This window comes from Talpa europaea (assembly GCF_964194135.1).
Source record: "Talpa europaea genome assembly, chromosome: 1".
NCBI lineage: Eukaryota > Metazoa > Chordata > Mammalia > Eulipotyphla > Talpidae > Talpa > Talpa europaea.
The window spans coordinates 33,103,477-33,125,532 of NC_140073.1; the positions used below are offsets into that span (position 1 = coordinate 33,103,477).

The 22,056-nt window shown below is 44.6% G+C and overlaps 3 protein-coding genes across 6 annotated transcripts; 1 reads left to right on the forward strand and 2 right to left on the reverse strand.

Annotated features, from left to right (window-relative positions):
* Positions 1–1,246: 1,246 nt before the first annotated feature.
* On the forward strand, positions 1,247–7,051 carry AKIP1 (A-kinase interacting protein 1; the record flags this gene model as incomplete). 4 transcript variants are annotated; one of them, XM_084239907.1, is made up of 5 exons in its annotated part: positions 1,247–1,468; positions 1,923–2,003; positions 4,102–4,206; positions 5,012–5,080; positions 6,908–7,051. In XM_084239907.1, 5 exons carry the CDS (start codon positions 1,247–1,249, stop codon positions 7,049–7,051), a joined length of 621 nt encoding a protein of 206 aa, XP_084096033.1. The 4 variants fall into 4 exon arrangements, with proteins under 4 accessions (XP_084096033.1, XP_084096034.1, XP_084096035.1 ...); XM_084239908.1 differs by lacking the exon at positions 5,012–5,080; XM_084239909.1 differs by lacking the exon at positions 1,923–2,003.
* A 1,009-nt stretch (positions 7,052–8,060) lies between these two features.
* LOC311174316 (uncharacterized protein C11orf16) lies at positions 8,061–13,716 on the reverse strand (the record flags this gene model as incomplete). The annotated part of the gene is made up of 5 exons (XM_084238589.1): positions 8,061–8,257; positions 8,951–9,601; positions 10,246–10,480; positions 12,196–12,349; positions 13,550–13,716. 5 exons carry the CDS (start codon positions 13,714–13,716, stop codon positions 8,061–8,063), a joined length of 1,404 nt encoding a protein of 467 aa, XP_084094715.1.
* A 2,848-nt stretch (positions 13,717–16,564) lies between these two features.
* Positions 16,565–20,220, reverse strand: ASCL3 (achaete-scute family bHLH transcription factor 3; the record flags this gene model as incomplete). Its single annotated transcript, XM_084240085.1, has 2 exons — positions 16,565–17,122; positions 20,155–20,220. The coding sequence occupies 2 exons, from the start codon at positions 20,218–20,220 to the stop codon at positions 16,565–16,567; spliced, it is 624 nt and encodes a 207-aa protein (XP_084096211.1).
* Positions 20,221–22,056: the final 1,836 nt, after the last annotated feature.

Consider the following 22,056-nt stretch of genomic DNA (forward strand, 5'->3'; position numbering starts at 1 on the left):
TCCCGGGTGGCGCAGCCGGTTGAGCGCAGCGCTGTGAAGCTGTCCCGCAGCCTCTGCAGCGCGGGTTAGATTCCTGGACCGGCCAGGGAGCTACCCAGGTGGCGCAGCAGACTTTTCCTGTCTGGCCCGCTGCTCCCCTCAGCAGTGTTTTCACTCTGTCTGCCTGCTCTGCTCCATGCTCTGTCTCTGGTGAATTCTCTCACCCTCCCGGGCCTCTGGCCTGTACCCCAGTGATTGTATAAATAAATAAATCTTTAAAAAAAAGAAGTGGCATGAGTGGAGTGGAAAACAACGCTGTTCCTTATTTAAACACGGTGCAACCATCCTTGAAAAGTGGGTTAATTCCCACAGAAGTGGCCAAAAAATCGACAGTTCCAATGGCGGGGAGAGGCTGCGGCACGGCAGTGAGGGGATTTTTGAGGAGCCCTAAGTGTACCTCGGCCGCCCCTCAGGCCCGGTGGGCCAGGAACACCCGCCTTCCCACAGAGGCCGCTCTCTACTACCTGCAGCCTCTGGCCAGGTAAGACTTCCTTCAACAAGTCACCTTGGCGGCCGAATTATTCGGCCTGTCATCAAGTCTCTTCAAACGATGTTTTAGAGTAGCTCTATCCCCAAATACACATCAGGCAGAAAGGCTCTTTCCCATAATTTCTTAGCCCTAGAGACCGCTTGGCTTGACTTCAGGTGTGTCTCCTCAGGCGGAGCAGACCCCCGCGAAGGTTGGTCCCACCGCGGCGACACTTCCCGCCGCGGGGCTGGCGGCTCCCGGCTGCGAGCCCCGCCCCCTTCAGGGCCCGCCCCTCTCCGGCCTACGTCCGGCTGTTCACCAGGCAACTCGCGCGCAGAAGCAGAGGCGGAGGCGTGGGGGCGTGTCCTACGCAGACCCCGCCCCGGATGCCCCGCCCCCTGCCCACCCTGCAGCCAACAGCCTGCGGCGCGGGCGCCGAGAGCTCCAGGCCCACCTCCTCTCCCTTCTCCGAGACGGTCCTGAGCGCATGCGCCTTGAGAAGCCGGCGGGGTGAGGGGGTACCGCTAGGAGAGGAGGGGGGGGCGTCGAAAACGGAAGTAGGGGTCATGGCTTCACCGGCTTGCTGGAGTCAGAGTCCGCTGGAGAGCGCGTCGGGGGCGGATCCGGGGGGCAGTGGTCGCCCGGGAGGTCTTGGCCTGGGTTCCGACCCGGAGTTGGAGCTGGTCTCGGCCGCGGGCTGACCGCCGGTGTTGGTGTGTCTGTGCCCGCGCAGGGGACATGGACGGCTGCCTGGCAGCAGCGGCCCTCAACGGGATGGACCGACGGTCCCTGCAGCGCTCGGCTAGGTTGGGTCAAGAAGTACTGGAGCGGGCCAAGAGGAGAGCGGTGGACTGGGGTTCGCTGGAGCCTCCCAGAGGCGGCGTGGGCACCTTTTCCAGGGGGAGACCCTACGAAGAAAGACGTCCCGCACCTGGTCCCCAGTGCCTTTTCCCAGGAGAGGTGAGGACCCCTGTGCTTGGGGACCAGCCCATTCATCCCCTCTGCAGAGGCCCGTTAGGATTGAGGACGCACCCTGCGCAAGCATCTGAGGGATCTTGTCTTTGGAAGAAGCTGTCAAGTGTAAGGGCAGTGAAAGGGAAAGTCCTTTGAAAACGTTTTGACATTTGACAGATTCTAATCTGGTGGCTTTAGGATCTTGCTAGTGCTGGGTCTTGGTTACTTTAAAAAAAATGTTACATGCTACCCTGTGATAGCTAGCAAAACTATCTTTATTCTGGTTAAATTACATGTCAGTGTGCTTTAGAGCTGTAATTCTTTATCAGTGAGACCCTTTTTACTGACTTAAACTTGCATAGGCCTTTCAAAAAGTACAAAGGAAGCTATTCCCCAAATGACTTTATTCTCCATTGGGGAATACCAGCTCTCACCTGTGACTTGCCCTTTGTTCAAATAGAGAGAAGAAAGATACCCAACCCTTAGTGCTTCCTTCAGAACAATGGCTGAATTCATGGACTATACTTCAAGTCAGTGTGGGGTAAGTTGGTGTAAATCAAAGCCATGTCCCTGCTCTGCCTGCTGATGGATCAGAAAATGGTTCTTTCTGGAATTTAGGGAGAATGTGAAGATTTGTTGTTTATCCCACCCTATCTCCTGGACAAGTTGTAATCAGTAAAGGATTTAAACTAGGTGATACATCCAAGTTAGAATTCACTCAACAAATTTTGAAAGCCTAACTCTGTAGGTGCTATTGACCATACAGCAGTGAACAAGACAGAAAAGGATTCTGCCTTCACCACTGTTTTCAGTCTACTGGAAAAAAGGGAGAAAAAAATATGAGTCCCCCTTAAACTTTTATCAGAACTAAATTTTAAAAAAATCAATAGGGTATACTCTAAACTGGAATTGAACTTCTGTTTTCACAATGTATTGAAACAAAAATGAAACAATAAAAATGAAAACAAAATCCCTACATTATCATTAATTAACCTCTGTTTCAAGCCCATGGCAACACAGTTTTTAAGTATGTACCATGGGTCCATGTTTCTTGCTGACAGCAACAGTGGTTAAGTGGAACCAAAGCAGCACCCTCATGGGAGGTAGTGTGACTGACTGGCTGGGAGGAGCAGCTTCCCAGGAAACAGACCCAAATTCTGTCACTTACTAAGGTCTTAACTGACAGTTACGCCTCTCTTGGCCTTATCTTCCCCATTATAAAATGAACATTTCCAAAATTCTTTCCAGCCTTTACAGTGTTGGTTTCCACTGAGAAATGAACACCAGAAAGTTGTCATAATCCGTAGTATGAGAGACAAGTGAAATTTTTGGTACCATTCATTGAAACGGGTGCGCCAAAGTTCTAAAGCCCCTCTTCCTAAAACCAAAACCATGCACTGAAGTCATCTTTAAGTACTTTGAGAGAATGATGAAGGCAGGCCAGCCAACATTTAAGGAAATCAGCTTCATGGAAGACTCTGGTCTCTTCCAACCTTAACATTTTGTTATTCTCACATTATAAGGGTGCTACTCTACAAAGGAGAAGAAAGAAAATACCTTATGTCCTGCTTTGAAAATGTACATGTTAAATTTTGCATCTTTTATAAAAATCCTAACACCAAGAACAGCATTTCAACCAATGAGATAGGGTTCCATTGTTTTTATGTTCTTATTCTGTTAAATGGTTTTAGAAAAATCCATAACTTAAACACTTTGGTTCGTGGTTCACTAAAAGGAATAATATTTGTTTTTGGTTTGAGGCTTAACAAATTGGTAGTCTTCATTTTGGTTTTCAGTTCATGCTTCAATTCACGTCTCCATTATGGAATGGAGTCTTATACCCCTCGGCTTTCTCAACAAAGAAGTAAGGAAAGTGTTATGAGTTTGCCTTCACAGTTTTGCAGCAGCTTCTAAAATAGTCCATTAGATCCATGTCCTGAAATGTTTCCCCATGCTCTTACTCTTCTGTTCACATACCTTGGATATATCTCTACACATGCTCAAAACCAGCAGATTGTGATGGCCTCATCATTAGTAATAATCAAGGCACATCTACGGTTAACTTCTAGGAGGAGGATGAAAGCAAACAAGAAAAATATAACTGCTTTCTGGGCCATTGGATTATTCTCCTTATATTAGAGATCTTACCCTTACCTCCTCCTAGGAGTTTGCTGCATAGCTCTAGGTTTTATGTTACCTTTCCTGTTGTATTTCTAATCTTAGTGAGGTGTACCCCTTTCTTCCCTTGTACTGTCTATTACTTAGACGGTAAACATGAAACTGTTCATCAGAACTTGTCAGGAGAAGAGATGAAAGGGCATGTGTATTTTTCACTGGGACTGAGATGTGAAAATTTTTTAGCCTGGCAGAGAGCTTGGTCTTCCCAGCTTTGGTTGGCCAGAATTCTTGCCCTACAGAGGCAGCAGATGGCAGCAAAGGAATGCCAGATGCAGTTTCCTTTACTACAGCTGTGTTTCATAGGCTTGGATTTGTTATATGACTTCAGAGGCCTGTCAGCAGGGCAGGTAATTTACTTTTGCCCGCCTGTCTCCCTTCTTAATGTTCTTGGCCCACGTAACAGAATTTTATGAAAATTTGATGAAATTTAGTTACCAACATCTTTCACATTACTTCTCTAGAAATATTACTCATCTGTGCCAGAGGAAGGAGGGGCAACCCACGTCTCCCGTTATCACAGAAGGAAGTCAGAGCTGCACTTGTGCTCGGACATAGGGAATGATCAGGTGGGTATCCTCATCTGTCCTGTGTCTTCAGCCTCGCAAGAAGGGGGACCCTGTATTCAGGAGGTCCTGCTGGATTTGTACTGTTGGATGCCTGCATAACTCAGTGTTATAGTGTGGAACAGAAATATGTCAAATCCCAGCCACCAGAACTCACAGCAATGAACATGAAATCGGAATTTGTCCAAAATATATGATCGATGCCACTGTAGGATCTTTGTTGAACCTGTAATCCCGGGCCATGGGATTCTTGGACTGGCTTACAGGAAAGAACTTTAAATGTACTCTTCTACTTCTAGGGTAGAAAAGAGATTTTTAACAATCATAAATTTTATTCTAAGTTAAGGATAACTATAATGTCTTTGGTAATTATAAATAAAGAAGTACAAGGAAGGTTTCCCTTAACAAAGCACTTTTCCTAAAGATAATAATTACAAACCTCACTACAAACTTACCTGGCTTTTACCACATGGCATTCTGGGGACACCAAAGATTCTGCTTGTTGAGCTCCATGTAATCAACTAGGGAACCTAGCTCAGAGGCACAGAACTTCTGTGAATAGCAGAGGTAGGATCCATCAGGTCTGTCTGATGCCAAAGCCCATGTAAGGATAAAAAGTAGTTATGGTAAACATCTGACTAAAAATACCTGACAGAATTCATTAAGAACCTCAATACTTAGGTGACAATATAGGAAAAAAACCTGACTAAACAATTGCTAGTTCCTAATCAAGTCAAAGAAAAAATTTCTCTTTACAAACCAGAAGTCAAAGTGTGAACACTAATACTGTCTCTAATTGTCTCTTCAGAGAAAAGACACATCCCTTGGTGTTGGAAGAAACTATCAAGTATCAGAGAGTGCTCGGGCATCCCAGCCTGTGAGTACCAAGTTTGTAGCATAGGGGCCTTCACCGCCATTGCATTTCCATGAACTGGCTGACCTGGTTATTATCAGGCTATTTGTATTGGATCTGTAGTCATTTTAGTTGAGCTCTTCTAACCCTTTGGGGAGAGTGTGTAATATTTTGGTTCAGTGTAAAATTGTTTTCTTGCTATCCTTCTTTCCCTCGAAGCTTCAGGGATATTCTTTGTGCCTGAACTCATAGTTGTGGTTGGAAAGAATGTTAAGTATTCATATCTCAGCTCTTCCAGCTCAGCTGGCCTGGCACTGCGTCCTACCGGAATTCCACCATCTGTTCAAGCAGCAGGAGGGGCCTGACCCTCCTGCTTACAAAGTGAAAACCATTGCTGAAATTCTTAAACATACACATTTGGTTAGATCAGATTCCAAAACATTTGAAGGGATTTGTCCCCATATTTTGCAAATGTTTCTCTATAAAACATAGTAATGAGTTTTTCATTTTTAGTATAAAGTACTCAACTCATGAAACTAGTGAATCTTTTGGGACTTGAAAGTGCTGAATTCTGAAGGAAAGCAACTCTGGTCTGTTGCTGTGATAATTTAATTTTTGTTTGTATATAATGTGCTACTTACTACCCCAAATCAGAATATACTAGAGTTAGTGGCAACTAAGAACATTCTGCTTCTAGTACAAATATAAGTTGTTAGACTTAGATGTCTCTACTGTTTGCTGGATTTTGCTAATTTCCTGATGTTCGTGGCATTGGAATCATAGCTGCCTCTTGTTACCAGTGTCTCCTTTCATGCAGACAAATGAAGCATCCCTGGCTTGTTGCAATTCGGATACAGCTTTACTTTCTCTAAATTTTTCAGTAATTAGGCACAAAATATATAACATAATGCGGCTTTGGAAAAAAAAATTGGCTTCAAATCTGTCTACAAGGGGCAGGGTTCAAAAAAATATGTAGGTATATTATCATTTATTCCTCCCAAAGGAATTTATTGGCCACTAGTTTGCTTTCTTCCTCCTCGGTGTGATGGGTAGAAATGACACTCCTGTCTGTGGCGTCTCATGCACATTTAGTAGTGGTGGTAGCTCAGCTGTGGGATAGGAGTTTTGCCTCTTACACTCTTCTGGCTTGTGACTTTGCCCTTGTGCCACTTGCTGAGACCCCTCCACGCACACTGCTGCATCCTGTTCCCCAGCCAGTCTGTCCTTGGAGAGTGGTTTGCGTGCAGCTCGGCTCTAAACATACATCTTTGCATTTACTTCAGCTTCCAGTGTTTTTGCACTGTAGGAGAACTAATCCTCCAGCTGCCTGGCTGCATGACAAAATGGAATGTGTTCCTAGTATCTCAGCTTTAGGAGAAATGTTACATTTTCCTAATAATGAACTTATCAAAGGATAATTAAAAAGAATCATTCTCATTATTCTACAGTGCCTTGCCATCCTGCTGCTGTCTACTTTTGATCCCCCAAATAGTGATCATTAGCCTTTCCTTCTAACACATTCTTATCTTTTACTCCAAATAGAGTATTCTTTTCATGACCACCCCCTCCCCGTTTCCTATAGCACTTGAACATTTACAAATGTGTTTTCATACACATGCTTACTTGTGAGGCTGATATATCACAATCTTAGAAATAAGCAAACAAGCATAAGGAGAGGCTGAGACTTACCTAAATAATAGTCCTATTATGTGGCCAAGCTGAGCCTTGGAAGCAGACCCTCCGTCTCTCACCTTAGTGCTTCACTCTGACACATAAGGGTGGCCTGGTGGAGGTGCCCTGAGGCCACTGGGATATAAATCTCTAACCTGCTTATATCTGCTTTCTTCCCAGGCTGAGCCCATCGCCAAGGACCTCTACATAGAAGTGTATCCAGGAACCTACTCTGTCACTGTGGGCGGAAATGACTTAACCAAGAAGACTCATGTGGTAGCAGTTGATTCAGGACAGAGTGTGGACTTGGTCTTCCCGGTGTGAGTTGACATCACATTGCACTGCATCACTTTTTTTAAGTAGCAAGAAGAATAAAGCCACCATATGATTCTATTGCTATTTATACGTTCATCCTGCTTTTAGTGCTGATTGTTGACAGCCAGCCTTTCTGGTAACTGGAGCTTGTCTTCTGGAGCCTGTTTTAATCTGAAAGGGTGGACGTCACCCCCACCCTCCAGTAATAATGTAATTATTTAATGGTGCTGTCTGAACAGTTTTTGCTGCTTATTTTCCAAATAAAGGTTAATTATGATAATAAAGGGAGAGATTTGGAAATGAAGAGAATTCCTTTTTATTGGTATTAAGAGTGAAACAAAATGTCATTCATGTACTACAGTAGATTGTATGAAAAGGTGGCAGAAAGGCTGTGGACATATTTGCCCAAAGCATATTGACCATACCCTTAAATTCTGTGAAAGAGAGAGCCATCAGCAGACCTCACGCAGCCCAGGACAGGGAGCCTTGGGTGCTGCCACATTCTGTGCCCTCATGACAGGTGCCTTCCTGTCTTCACTTGCGAGGAAATTTTAATGGGGTGAAGATGCTGCTGCTTATTTGACTATCAGGCCTGGGCTGACTCTACCTCCTTATGTTGATGAAGGTCTTCTCACTTTGTTACTCCCCCTCAGGTATTTACCACCACTCTTTAGCTTCCTATGAGAGAAAAAAAAAAAACAAGAGTTTCAGGCTGACTGTAATTTTTGGCTCAAAAGGCACTAATTTAAAGTCATTGACGTGTCCCTTCCAGAACACAGAGGTTCATTTAAACAGGGAGCCTTTTACCCCAAAAGGCCAAAGATGATTTCTGGCCATGTAAGCCTTCTGAAAGTTGTCTGCATAATTGTGGGGAAGTATATTTTTCTAGGAAGAAGAGCTGTGGATTGTATCAGTTTCAAAATGGATGTGACCCCAAATTGTTACAGAACCATAGCCATGCCCTTAAGAAGCCGCTTCCCAGACATTCTGCTTTACCTAGATCCTCAGGGTTTTTGGCCTAAGGGGAGTTGGGGCCCCTCTGATGTATGGCAGTGCCTTGACTCGGTGTTGGGTGCACAGCTTCCTTGGTCAGGGCCTGTAGTGGCTGCATGTTGGTTCCTTCCAGCACCAGCTCCTGGGTGCTCCCCTCCACTGTAGCCTGTGCTCGCTGTTTGTTGCCCTTCTCTTCTTTCCAGATGTTGCAACATCTTGTTCCTAAACCCAAAATTCAATTATTTGGGCTTATTATGCCACCATTTTGATGGGCTTACACTTGATGACGTAAGTAAAACTAGATGAAGACCACTGAATTTCTCAATTTTATCTGTAAGCTCCTACTACCGTGCTCTGTTTCTAAAGAGAAATAAAGTTTGTTAATCATTCTTGGCCCTTGGGAAAGGTAGCTTTGGAATTGGGTGGGAGAAGTTGTCAGACATATTTTTCAAAACAGCTAGTCAGGGAAGCAAAGGTAACCAATCACCACCAGTTGAAGGAGCTTGTAAATCTCACTTATCACAAAGAAGGGATAGTAAGATGATGGAAAAACAAGTGCTGAGAGTTTGAAAGCAGCAAAACAAAAATAATAGATGTGACTTCCTGAAGAGTAAGACAATAAACTAAAAAAGAAGGAATACTTTAAGAGAAATCCATCCCCTCCCCGACTTTGAAAATGACAGATTGAATTCTGTCTCAGCCATAAGCAAGGGCAGAGAGCAACACAACTGCTGGCAGCCAACAGTCGGGCCTTTGGAATCATCAGGTTAGGATCCAACAATAACCACTGCCTGTGACACACAGTGCAAAGGGGTAGAGGCCGAGGGACCCACACAAGAGGGTTCTTAAGAGGCAGGGTCTAAGCCTGACTGTTCAGCATCAGTACTTGATGGCCCTACCTGGAGGAAGGTTTACCTGGCTTCCCCGGATGTGGCTCGGGCCCACTTCTCTTCCAATACCTCCACACGGGCTGACAAAGGCCACCCTGTCTCGGAGACGTCTCAAGCAGGATGGGGTCTGTGTTGACTGTGCTGTTCACCATCAGTCTCTGGGGGAGGCCCATATCCAGATCATTCTCCAAATTCTCTTCTTCAGAAGAAGAGGAGGAAGAGGAGGAAGAAACAGCCATGGGCGCTTGCACTGCTACTTCTTCATTCTTAGGACCCTCTAGCGGCAAAAGCTGGCCTGTTGGCTTCAGCTCCTCTTCTGGATGTTCTCTGACTGTGACCCCTGAGGCCCTGGTTAGAGGCCACCAGGTGGGTCCAGCCAAGGGGTAGCAGCAGAAGCAGCCCCCACACAGCAGCTGGCAGCAGGCATGGGGTTGGCAGGGAGGGCACAAGAATGAAGCGCCCAGAGGAAGCCCGCTGGTGACATATCCAGTGATGGGCCCCAGCAGAGAGCAGCAAGGGGCCCAGAGGAAGGGCCAAGGGCGCTCCCTGGTGAAAGGCGAGTATAGCCTCTCCACAGCCTTCTTCCAGACAGCTGGGGGCACCCACCTGACCCCACTTACAGGTACTGTCGCTGTCTTGCCATTCCAGAAGTGAACAGTAATTTCTTCTTCAGATGCTGCATAACCAAAAAGGACAACATTTTGTTACAAGTGCCTCTTCTCCATGGTAGGAAAAGGCTTTTCCCATCCCTAAAGGCAAAGCCTGGGCAAAGGCCCTCTGCTCTGCCTGCCTCATATGCACCGTCCCTGGAGAATTGGCCCAGAACATTCCCTCAGGCTGTCCTGCAGCTGCTTCCTCAGTTTTCTTGTCAAAACCAAGATGCCTCTTGGGGTGGGGGAGTCAGGGGACATGGGGGGTATGGGTCATAGGGGGTACCCTCCCAGAGAAGGGTCAGGGGAAGGGGGCAGGGAGGGAAGGAAAAGCCTCCTCCTGCCAATGTCTGAAGTACAATAGTGCTGATGACCAGCTTGGAGAACTTGATGGGGGACAGCTCATGTGCACTGCTGTGACCCCAGGCTAACCCCAGCACACCAAGGGTCACCTAACCAACACAGTGTTTTTAGACTATTTGCTCTGGTAAAAAATATTTTGTAATCTCAAGGATATTATTTGCATATCTGTTGCCACCCCAGGATTAAGCTGCAAGTGAAGGGGTAAGGATGGTTTTAAATGCCTCTAAACTGTCTCCGCTCTCTCCTCCTGCCTGCTCCCCAGCCTGGCTCCTTCCAGGTACTGGGCAGTAAGAAGAGCTTCCCTTACCTCTCTGGGGGTCTCTCCCCTTCAAGCACAAGAGCACAGTGCCAGGGCCATACCGCTGATGGTCTGATTCCCAGGATGCCAGCACCTTGTCCCCAGGCTGCAGTGAGTATTCCATGGGGGGCAAGAACTGAATGACATCTTCTTCCAAGACCACACCTTGCCGCTGAGCTGGCAGATTTGGTCCTGTGAAAAGGGGAGCCTCAAATTCCACCAGCAGGGCCCCCTGCCTCTCCAGCTGTGGGAAAGAAGACACAGGATAAGATCTGGCATTAAGAAGCACAACAGGGACCACCCCCATGGTTCCCCAAGACTCCCATGGTTCCCCACGACTCCCCAAGGTCTTCCTTACAAATGCTGAGGGCATCCAGAGAAGGGAGGGGCGCTATTAGAGCTGATTATGGCAGAGACAAGCAGGCTGTGGGATGGATGCTCCAGGCCTCCCCCTCCCCCGCTTCTTGCCAGAGGCAACTCTTGCTTATCACTTTCTGTCTTTCCCTTCCATTCTCTTCCTCTTTTTCTTTTCTGTCTCTAGTTTTGGCTGCAATTCCCAGGAGTAGCCCGGGTCCTCTGTCCTTCCCCAGTGCACTCCTCCAGACCAACCAGGGTCCATCCTCCAGCCTACAGGCTACAGGCTAGGTGTGGCCCTGAGGGCAGCCCTGAGCTCTGCCACTTCAGCCAGGAGGAAAGGGTACCAAATGAGCAGCATAAAAGAGAGGGCTGGAGAATTACTTAAGCTCTTGAAAAGCAATAGTTGTTTGAGTACTCAGTGTGGTTTTGAAGAGAAAGTCTGGTTACAAATGACTTTTATCAAATCACTGGACAGAACCTATACTAGAGCCAAACTCTGCTCATATTTTATTTGAATTCAGAGCTTTGGTATGTGAAAATGACAAAATGACTCGATTGGAAATTCTATAATTCATATTTGACACTCATCTTCCCTGCATGGGTTCACACTCACAAAGTCCGGCTGAAGAGAAACGTGCCAGAGAAGCAAGCAGCCACTGGGCTAGGGCCAGCATGTGGGGATGGTGTCTCTGTGGGTCCCCGTGCACAAGTGTGCGTGCAGGCAGACAAGTTGTGTTCCTCTTTCCCTTGGGCTGGTGCCCATAATTCAACACACAACTTTCCCAAACAAAATACTTTCACTGTACATTTTCTTCACAGTTGAGCGTTGTCTCCCCCTTCACCTGCCCTCAATTCATATGTTGCAGTCTGAAACCCTAGTGCCTCAGAATGGAACCTTATTTGGGAATAGGGTCTTTGAAGGTATAATTACGACGAGGCCATACTGAATATGGCTGAGAAGTGTGGGTCCCTAGTCCAGTAGTGGTGGTGCCTGTTTCCAGGTGCTCTCTCCGAAGGCCACGGAGTCTTCTACAGGCAGGGGAAGGAGGAAAAAGCCTCCTCCTGTCATTGTCTGAAGTCCAGCACTGCTGATGACTGGCCTGGACAGCTTGATGGGGGACAGGTCAGCAAGCTTGGGAAGCCTTCGCCCCAATACTGCAGTGTGGCCACAACCCTGATCACGTACTTAAAAAGGGGGACATTTGAACATAGACGCTCACACAGGAGAACACCTTGTGAGGATGAGGCTGAGATCAGGCTACTTTATAAGACAGTGAATACTAAAGGTTGCCAGCAAACCCCCAGAAGCGAGGAAGGGCACACAGAGCAGATTCTCCCTCACAGACTTCAACACCTGGAATTGCAGCCCCCAGAACTGAGAGACAGTAAATTTTTGTTGTTTAAGCCACTCAGCATATGTGATATTGTTATTCAGCCCAAGCAAACCACTACACTCACTAAATACTACACTTTCACTTTTACACCCTGGCCTGGAAGACCTTGTCTAAGAAATGCTTATCCAAGAAACTGAACTGCTGGACCACACAGCTGAAGCACACCCAGAGATGCGTGCTGGGGTTGTGTGGGGTATCGGGGACTTACCTCTGGAGCAGACTTTATCTGAGCCCGGTAATAGAGACCATCCAGCTCCCTTCTTGCCAGAACCCATGTGCCAGCAGCATCTCCTACTCTCCCCAGCCAGCTGGGCCCCTGCCATGCCGGGTCAGCAATGTGGAGACATGGGTGGTAAGCATACCTGGGGAAGAACAAATGGAATTAAAGGGTGAAGACCAGGCCCCCAAAACACCAAGAATCAAGTTTCACAGTTATTGGCACCACAGCATGTATACGACACCAAGTGAAGAGTGGTAATCTACGGCTTCCAGAGTAAGACAAGGTGAACTGTCAGAAGGCACCAGAGGAGATGACACCAAATGGAACCATCACTTGAGAATTGGGAATTGTTTCAAGGTCATCACGATGGGATTAGCCTTGATATAGTCAAGTTATTTGATGCTGCTCCTGAGACCAACTAGCAGACCAGGGAAGAGTACCAGGAGGGTAAGTCCTAAGGTGGTGTGTGGGATTCCAGGATGAGGCATGGAAGCTTGCATGGTAATGCCAAAGGAGTGAAACTGTAAGGAGGTTTGGCAGTGTGGAGTCAGGAAGAGGAGGAAGTTTGCAAGGAGGGAAGGCACAGGGGAGCTGATTAAGCATCTTTGGGCCAGACCAGGGAAAAGCTAGTTCTAGGAGAAATCGTGGGAAGGGCCACACAAGGGGGGAATAGTCTAATTGGGTTTTGGGTTTCTGCAGAAACTGCTTCCTGTATGGGCAAACCTGAGCTCAGGGATGCTTAACTCTAGCCTTAAATAACCTCGTCCTCATAGGTGAATCAAGAAAGGAGGTTAATTGCAAGCCCCTAGCTGGGCAGACTGAACTGAGCAGCACAGACACGAGTCCTTGGGACCCCACAAGGCATGTGTGCTTATAGGATGGGGTTTCTTTCCCCTCTTGCTTTCATACTCTTGACAGCAGATTGACGCTACTAATTCAGGAAAGTCAGGGTAACAGAAGACTACTGAGAGAATTTGAGCATAGAGAGATCTTTCCTTAGTTTTGGTTGTAAAAACCCTAATTTCTCAGGTACCAGGGAAAGTCTCAGAGTTGATGGTAAGTGAGCTAGAAATATGATAACTGGTGATGCCTGACTGCCCACTGTCACCCCCAGCTCTGACATTTGCCACTCTACTAATGTGGGACAAAAGCCAGGTCCACTCTTGAATACAGTTCAGGCTACAATATTATAATAACCTAAGCAAGTAACATCCCACAGTAAAGAACCCCCTCAGCCTTCCCAGAAAGCAAGTTTTATCCCTCATGGTATTCCATGTCAAGCTAAGAACAGAGGAGAAAGGAAGGTGCACCCCACTTCCTCCAGAGGAGCAGAAACCAGTACCTGGTGAGGGGGTTGTGGCTGGTGAGCCAGGGCACTTGGAGGGCAAAAGGACAGGTGAAGGAGAGGTCCCAGGGAGCAGCAGCACCAGTCCAGGCAGGGACCTTCAAGGTTGTGGCCACACTGCAGTATTTGGGGAAAGTCTTCCCAGGCTCTGCAGAGGACTCCATGGCCTTCGGAGACACGGCCTGAAAACAAGCACCACCAGTACCTGCACAGCGGCCCACAGCCCAGTAGAGGGCACCTGGCTGTGGCAGGGTTCAGCTCTAGGGTTAGGCACCCCTCTGGGGACAGTTAGTACCCCAGTGTGTGACTGTGTTGGGGATTAGGCTGCCTTGCTCACCCCCACTGTCTCCCACAGACATTGAGGTGTCCTCTGAATCACCTGTCTAGGGAACCTCAGGTCGGGAAATAGAGGAGAGATTGAAAAGAGCTGTGATTTTTAGAGACACCCAGCTTTAAATTCTTCGTAGCCTGCTGGCCGTGTGCTCACTTCTCTGCACTTCACTTACGGCTCAAGAGATAATAAGTGGAAAGCACCTGGCACAGAAGTAGCTTAATCTGTGTTAGATTTTTCCTCCTTCCTCCTCCCCAGTAAGATCATATTCCCTTTCACTAATCCTAACCCTGATGGCAAACTGACCCCTAACCCAAGCCACAGACTCCCTTCCTAACCCAGTTACCGATTAGATTTACTCTGTCCCCAGGCTAAGACCCCAGGGCTATGCCCTCCCCACCCCCGCCCCCAGACCTGTTCAGAGGTGAACAGAGTCTTGTTCGAGACTGTTCCTGCCCAAGTCTGCAGGTCTGACCTCAAGGGGACTTACTCACAGTCCCAAACTCCTGGCCTCCACTGCAGCCTCAACCCCTTCTGACAGTTGGGGCTCAGAGCCTCAGCCTAACTGACTCCTGGTTGCCAAGCAGGTTGCCAGGCAGTTTGCCCTGGATTCCAGCCAGTAGGAATGCTGTGGGCCGAGTGAGTGTACTGAGCATGTGCAGAGGGGACCTTTGAGCAGCATGGGTGGGGTTGGGGGGAGGGACTGGGGAGAGGGATTCTTCCCCATCTTTTGCTTTGAATAGGAGGGGGAGGAAGTATTGGGGAGAAAGTCTTCTAACAGCCTTTTGGGACATTGGAGTTATTGCCACAGAAAGACAGAGGATAGACCTAAAGAAAACAGGTACTTGGTGACAGTACCGAGCCCTGCCTGAAGGCAACCCTAAAGCTAGGAGCTCAGTTATATGGCCAATATATTCCCCTTATTGATAATATCATTCTGGGTGGGATTTTCTCTTACTTACAAAAAAAGCTGATGACTGCCCTTGGAGCATGCAGCTTTGTAGTCAGGGAAATGACTGTTGCCCAGGACCACATACCCAAAGGTCGCTTTAAGGGCTGTACAAAGAGCACAAGAAAGACCAACTGAGTCTCTGGCAGTGAGAGAACAATTCTGAAATACAATAACTGGGATTTCAATGGTGGAGGGGTAAACAAGGACAACATTTCAATCTTTAAAGGAAGCATGAGCTAAGTAAGAGGGAAGGATGCATTTGCAAGACTGATTTTCTTTTGAGGGAATAATGGGGTATCATGGGAAAATCAGGGTGTGGATATTTGGGGAGGGTTGAGATTAATGGGAACTTTGAAAACCAAGCAGATGCATGGAAACAATGGAGTAGTGAAAAGGAAGTGCCATGGTGCTTAAGCAAAAAATGGTGTGAAGTGTTTTCAGAAAGAGTATCATCCTGAGGATGGAGCCAGTTGAGAACACAGCCCAGAGGCCAGGGAGGAGACTGTTAACAGTGACCCAGACAAAAGGTGACAGGACTGGGCTAGGAGAATAACCCCAAATGGCTACTGACATTTTCCTGATCTGAAGCTGCTCCTGGGTGCTAGGAACTTAGATGAATAAGACTGTATTACTTCAGTAACTTACAATCCACTGAAGAGGACAGAGATAGATATGGGATGGATACTAACTTAGCAGGACGGGAACTGCATTGGAAAAAGTAATGGCTGGGGTAGGAAGACTTCACATGGCAGTGAATGTGATGGTGTATAGGAAATCCTGACTGGGTTTAGTGACAGGTGAGACCTGGGAATTAAGGCAGAAGAAAGAGCTGAAAACATTTTGCAGGCAGGCGGACTGCAAGATATGGGCTGTGAATGTGCTTCCCAGGAGTGAGAAAAAGTCTGGCAGTTGCACATTTTCCAGCCTAAAGAATCCAGAGAATGGTGATCAGAACGAGGTCAGGATGATAGTAATTATAAAAATAAGAAAAAGGATAGTTATGAATACTCATTATGTGTCAGGCATATAATGCTCATGATAAACACATCAGGTAGGTTGCTGTTATTACTATTCTCATCCTGCGGATGAAGAACTAAGCCATGGAGAGGAAGCAGTAGAGTCTCAGTTGAGGCAGGTGGATTCCAGAGCCTGCCCTCTTACTCCCTGCGCTAAGCTGCTTGAGGATGTCTTCTTCAAGGAGGAACAAGATGACTACGAAATAATTTCAAATGACAACAAACTTTGTTATTACTTTTGCTTTAGCCCTGGGACACTTTCTCTTCATGACATGGACAAGGTCCAGATTTCTTGTCAACCCCCAAATAATAAAATCCACAAAACTTTGACAAATCAAGAGAGTTCGTGGTGACTGCTTAGCATGAAGCACCTGTGAAGTGCATGACAAGTGGTGAGTCGTCTTTAGTTATACTTTACATTGCTTTTGTGAGACTTTGATCAAATGTGTGAGAAGGGCAAGGTGAGAGCTACAGAGAATCCTGAGGACTCCTACTCCCCTCAAGAAATCACAAAGTGTGAGAAGCATTTTCTCAATCTACATAAGATAGTGTTTAATACGTGAGAAACCCAAGCAAGAAATAAATATTCGACGGAGGTTAACATCTGAACTATTATCTGCTCACACAGAAATGACATTTAAGAAAAGCTTTTCATGGGGCTCTAAGGGACCCCATTCTGTGAAATTATTTGTTTCTCTTCGGAAACACTTGGATCAAATGATTCTAAAAATGGGGTCAGGGTGGCGGCTGGTGGTTGCCATTATGGAGGAAACTTTCCCAGGATTATTCTTGGTCTCAGCCTCCTCAGGGTATAGGAGAGACTGCAGGTAATTAATATACTTGATTGCAGCTCTGAGGGTTTCCACTTTGCTGAGTCGTTTCTCCAAATATTCCTCTGGCAGATGATGTCGGAGCTGGGCATAGCCTTCATTGACACATTTCACCCGCTGCCTTTCCCGCTCATTCCTTTTCCGGATAAAGGCAGGCCCATAGGAGTACTCGCACCTTCTGTAATTTGGATAAGGCATTGGGAAGGAGAAGGGACAGGGTTCACCATAATTTTCCATAATCAGGGAATCACTAGAAAAAGGCAGCAATGGCAGCTCTTCAGAGTAAGGGGATGGCACTGGGGCCTCGGGATACAGGTGAAAGGTGACCATGGGGTCCAGATAGAAAGACCTGGTCAGCGGCAAGTGGGCAGAATCAGAGAAGACAGGCAGTTTGTCTGGCAGATTCGCGTAGCTTCTGTTGTCCATTATTTCTTCTCTAGCCTGAAAACATAACCAAGTTAGTTAATCTGGTAGATCAAAAGAGAGCAGATATCACCGATTTTCTCAGCCATCAACATTTTAAAGACTTTTCTGCTTTGATGAATAGTTTCTTGAGCTCATTCTGTAAATAAATGGAGTTACACTATTTTGTGAGTAGTAAGAGAGAGGATTTTTGATGGCACACAACACCAGCATCAAATAACATGGAATCACCTGGCGGGAAGGTGTGTCCCTTTCAATGCTCTGTTGGTCCTGGTGATGACGGACACAGCTTGAGTCTAGGGAGTGTGCCTTCCACACTGCTAGAATGCTTCTAAGCCCCCTCAGATGGAAGTCTTCATGAGCAATAGTATCTAGCTAAAATAATAACAAAATAAAATATAGACTCTACCTAAAAAAAAAAAACTGAAAGTTCTTTTAAATAAATCTACATGAGGAAAAATTGTGAATTGACTTTAAGAAAAATAATAAAGAATAGTTCAGGTGAAACACTGATATAATGAAGATCATGAAGTTCTATGCAAATACTGAACTCTGGGAAACACCAAAACAGCAGAATATTCAAATACACTTTGGAGAAATTATGAACTAGTTAGTGATCAAGCAACCTCACAGGCAAAGTCTTCTTAAATAGTGCTTGCTGTGCCAGGGGCAAAACTGAAAATAAAGATAAGAAAGGAATGATTTGTTATTAAAAATTCACTATATTACTTTAAATGAGAAACTTTCTTAATACATTTAGAACAGTCAATTTACACATTTTTTACTTAAAAGTGTAAATAAATCTGTTGCGTGATGGGCACCTGTATCTTTTTCTTTTCTATTCTTTTTTTTTTTCTATTTTCTTTTTTCATGGAACATAAGGATACACACACCAAGAGGTCCCATTCCAACACATTCCCTCTTTCGGACTAGGTCTGCATCCTTCTCATTTGTTAAAGTATCATTATTTTTTGCTTTTAACTGTAATAATGGAGTCACAACAGATTTACAAGGACATTGCACTAAACCAGTTAACCAGGAGCAGCATGATGCTGTGGAAAAGAACATTTTTCCCTTGAATCATAATATATTCAAGTTTCAATCTTGGCTTTGCCCTTTCTTACCTCTGTGTCCTTAAGCAAGTTTCTCAATCTCTGAGCTCCAGCTCTATTCTAAGTTCAACTCTGTATTAACTATTCTACAGCAGCATGGTTGTGAGGATTAAATGACAAAATAAATAATGTAACAGGCATTAGTTCTTTTCCTCTTTCCTTCCTTAACAGATGAATATGTGAGCAGAGTCACTTTCTCAGCTGCACTTTATAGAAAACCTGCCTTTGATTTTCCCTAACAATGGAAAATAAAAAATTTATCTATCCAAAGTTCACTTGTTTGTTGAGAGATGAGCATACCTAAAATAGAAAAGGAAAAGCAACATGAGAAATCTATCTGTGGACCTTCGGAAAAGAAGGAAATATGACTTTCTCTTTCATCAGGAAAGAAAAAAAAAAAAAGCCCAAATGTTTATGGGCAAGATTAGGTGACACTGGCAAATGATTTTCCACCTGAGGAAAAACTGTAGGCTGCACTATGCGAGATTCAGCTTCTAAGCACTAGAATTAAAATACAAAAAGTGTGTTACAATTCTTGTAAAGAAGCCTGTCCTACCCTCACATGGTAACTAGAGACAAATGACTGGAAATGGAAACAGTAAGGTCAGTAGGGGATGGGAGTTACGGGATAATTCGTGGTGGAACAGGCTGGAATGGAGTAAAAGCCAGGAAAGTTCTCCCTAATAAAGAGGTTGAGGTGGGGGGATGAGATAAATGTGATAAATGCAATTAAAAATCAAAACAGAGGAACAGGAACTGAAAGATTCCAAATTACTGACCTCACACCCTAAAATAACTAACATAAGACAAAAATCTCTGGAAGATTATAAACTAGCCAAGATTCTGTCAAATAGAAAAGGTTGCTGAGAGAAAAGTTAAGAAATTCCCAGAGATAAAAGACATGTATCACATAAGTATAGAGTCTTGCGACTACATTTCTACATCAGGGACTTATTTCTGCCCATAGCTGAAACAGAGAGACGACAGGGTCCCCCCAAAATAAATAAATAAAGCAGATGTCATCCAAGTTAATCACACACAAGTGTTCCTTTTGCTTTGTTTTATCCTGACAGAGATCATTTTAATATATCTTAAACCTTGACCCAGATGAAACCTGAGTAATTTGTACATGCCAAAGGTAATTAAATTTTCTGATTTTAAAGACTTCACATACTTCTTGGAAAAAAGAGCCTGGTGTCTCTGGAGACATACCAATGAGCCTTTCTAATAAGTTCACCAATCAATGCAATAGCATAGAAATGGGATCATGTTTTATTCAAAGAAGAAATTTAACCACAACAGAGTGATAGAATGAAAAATGCAGTAATGAAGAGGATCAAGATAGGCAGTCTAGCGGAGGCTGGACATGTTTGCAGAAATTGAGTCCAAGTTTTTTTAAAAGAAAGCTGTACAGACTTAATCCTGGGGCTCCATGATTCCAGAGACATGCGCAGCTAACAAATGCACCCATCTTGGAAAAGTCTCCAGTTTCTGTCTTAGAGCACTTCTGGGAAACAAATAATGAGGTCTTAATGCCAAAATCCTAAGAGATTCTGGATGCTCTGCTGAGCATGAAAGCTTCAACTTTCAGAAATATTAAAAAAAATCTACCATGTAAAAAACAAAAAGCTATAATTGCACATTATTATTGAACTATGGAATGTTAGTGCTGAAAGGAGCTCTAGAAATCCTCTTAACTGATGTCTCATAGGTTGCATCTTGGCTAAGTTTGCAGAGCTAGTAGCAGAGCAGACTCCAGACCTGTCTCCAGAATTCCAAATGCAAACCCTCTCCACTCCAGATGACTTACTTACCAGAAAACGCTCAGTCTTTCCATATACGGACATACTTGTTAGTTTAAGATAGCTGATCTGCCTAGGGATTTTCTTAAAAGCCATCTCATTCTGTCCCAGGGGTCACTCTGGAGAAGTCTCTTACCTGCGTTTTGTCGACAAGATGCTGCATTTTGGGCTGAGTCAGACAACCTGATTTATAGGTGATCATTTAGTAACAATATGCAAAGTAGCTTACAGTCAAACAGAACTGCACAGTTCTGGTTTGGCTGTTTTTTTCTTACCTAGTAGGTAGGTATGACAACACATAACAATACTAAATAGAAAGGTTTGCTTTCAAAACTGGATGCTTGTAGCAAATTTTCTTGTAAAAAGTATGCCCCCATTCATCTGTACTTTATTATTTTATATAAAAATATTTATGAAAAATATGTAATAATCTTATAATGTACAAATAGTCAATATTCTTTAAAATAGCTATTAGGGCCAGAATCAAGAAGGTCAATGTAAAACTACATTTTAAAAACTTACCTGTTAAAAATCCTTTTTCCTTCTAAATAGATTTTTTCAGAGCAATTTTAGATGCACAGCCAAGACCAAAAATTTTTACTATCGATGAAACAGTATTGACACATCTCATTACTCAAAACCCACAGATAATATTAAGGCTCACCCTTGGTGTTGTACATTCAATCCAATTGGATTGGTTTTGACAAATGTGTAATGACATTGCCATTACAATAACATGCAGAACGGTTTCCCTGCTCTAAGAAACCTCTTTGCTCCACCTATTCATCATTTCTTCTCCCGGTATCTGACAACCACTGATACTTTTATTGCTTCCATACTTTTGCCTTTTCCAGAATGCCATATACAGTATATAGCCTTTATATAGATTGACTTCTTTTATTTAGTGACATCCATTTAAGTTTCCTCTATGTCTTTTGATGGCTTGATCGCTAATTTATTACTGCTGAAAAATAGTCCATTGTCTCAATACAACTTGGTTTTCTTTCTTTTTTTTAAATTTTTTCTCCTTTTTAAGATTTATTTATTTATGCATACAAGAGCTGGGGTGCAGACCAGAGATGCGGGGGGTGAGAGGATTCACCAGAGAGAGAGTGGGAAGCTAACAGGCAGACTGACTGAAATACACTGCTGAGGGGAGCAGCGGACAAGACAGGAGAGGTCTGCTTCACCATGTGGGTTACTCCCTGGCTGGCCAGGGATTGAACTCATGCTGCCGAGGCTGCGGATTGCTTCATAGTGCAGTGCTTTAACCCCTTGCACCACCAGGGAGGCCCCTACCCTGGTTTTCTTATCCATTCATCTATGGAAGGACATCTTGGTTGCTTCCAAATATGGGCAATCATAAAGTTGCTATAAATATCTATGTGCAGGTTTTTGTGTGGATATAAGATTTCAGTGCATTTAGGCAAATACCAAGTAGTGACAGTACTGAATCATATAGTATGTAAGAAATTGCCAAACTATTTTCCAAAGTGGCTGCACCATTTTCTGTTTCCACCAGCAATGAATGAGAGTTTTTGTTGCTCCATATCAGTGGCAGTGTTTGCTGCTGTGTTTTGGATTTGGCCATGCCACTGGTGTAGTGGTATCTTCTTGTTTTAATTTGCATTTCCCTGGTGGCGTATAATGCTGAACATGTCTTCATATGCTTATTTGCCATCTGTGTGTCTTCTTTGTTGAGGTACCTGTTCAGATCTTTGGCCCATTTTTCAATCAAGTTGTCTTATTTGTTGAGTTTTTAAAGAGTACTTTATATAATTTGTGATAACAGTACTTTATCAGATGTTTTTGCAAATATTTTCTCCTACTCTGTGGCTTGGCTTATTTTGTTGACACTGTTGACAGTGTCTCAGAGAGCAGAGGTTTTTAATTTTAATCAAGTCCAACTTCATTATTTATTTCATGGTTTATGCTTTTGGTATTTTATCTAAAAAGTCATTGCCAAACCAAAGGTCATCTAGATTTTCTTCTGTATCTTCTAGGAGTTTGATAGTTTTGTGTTTCAGATTTAAGATCT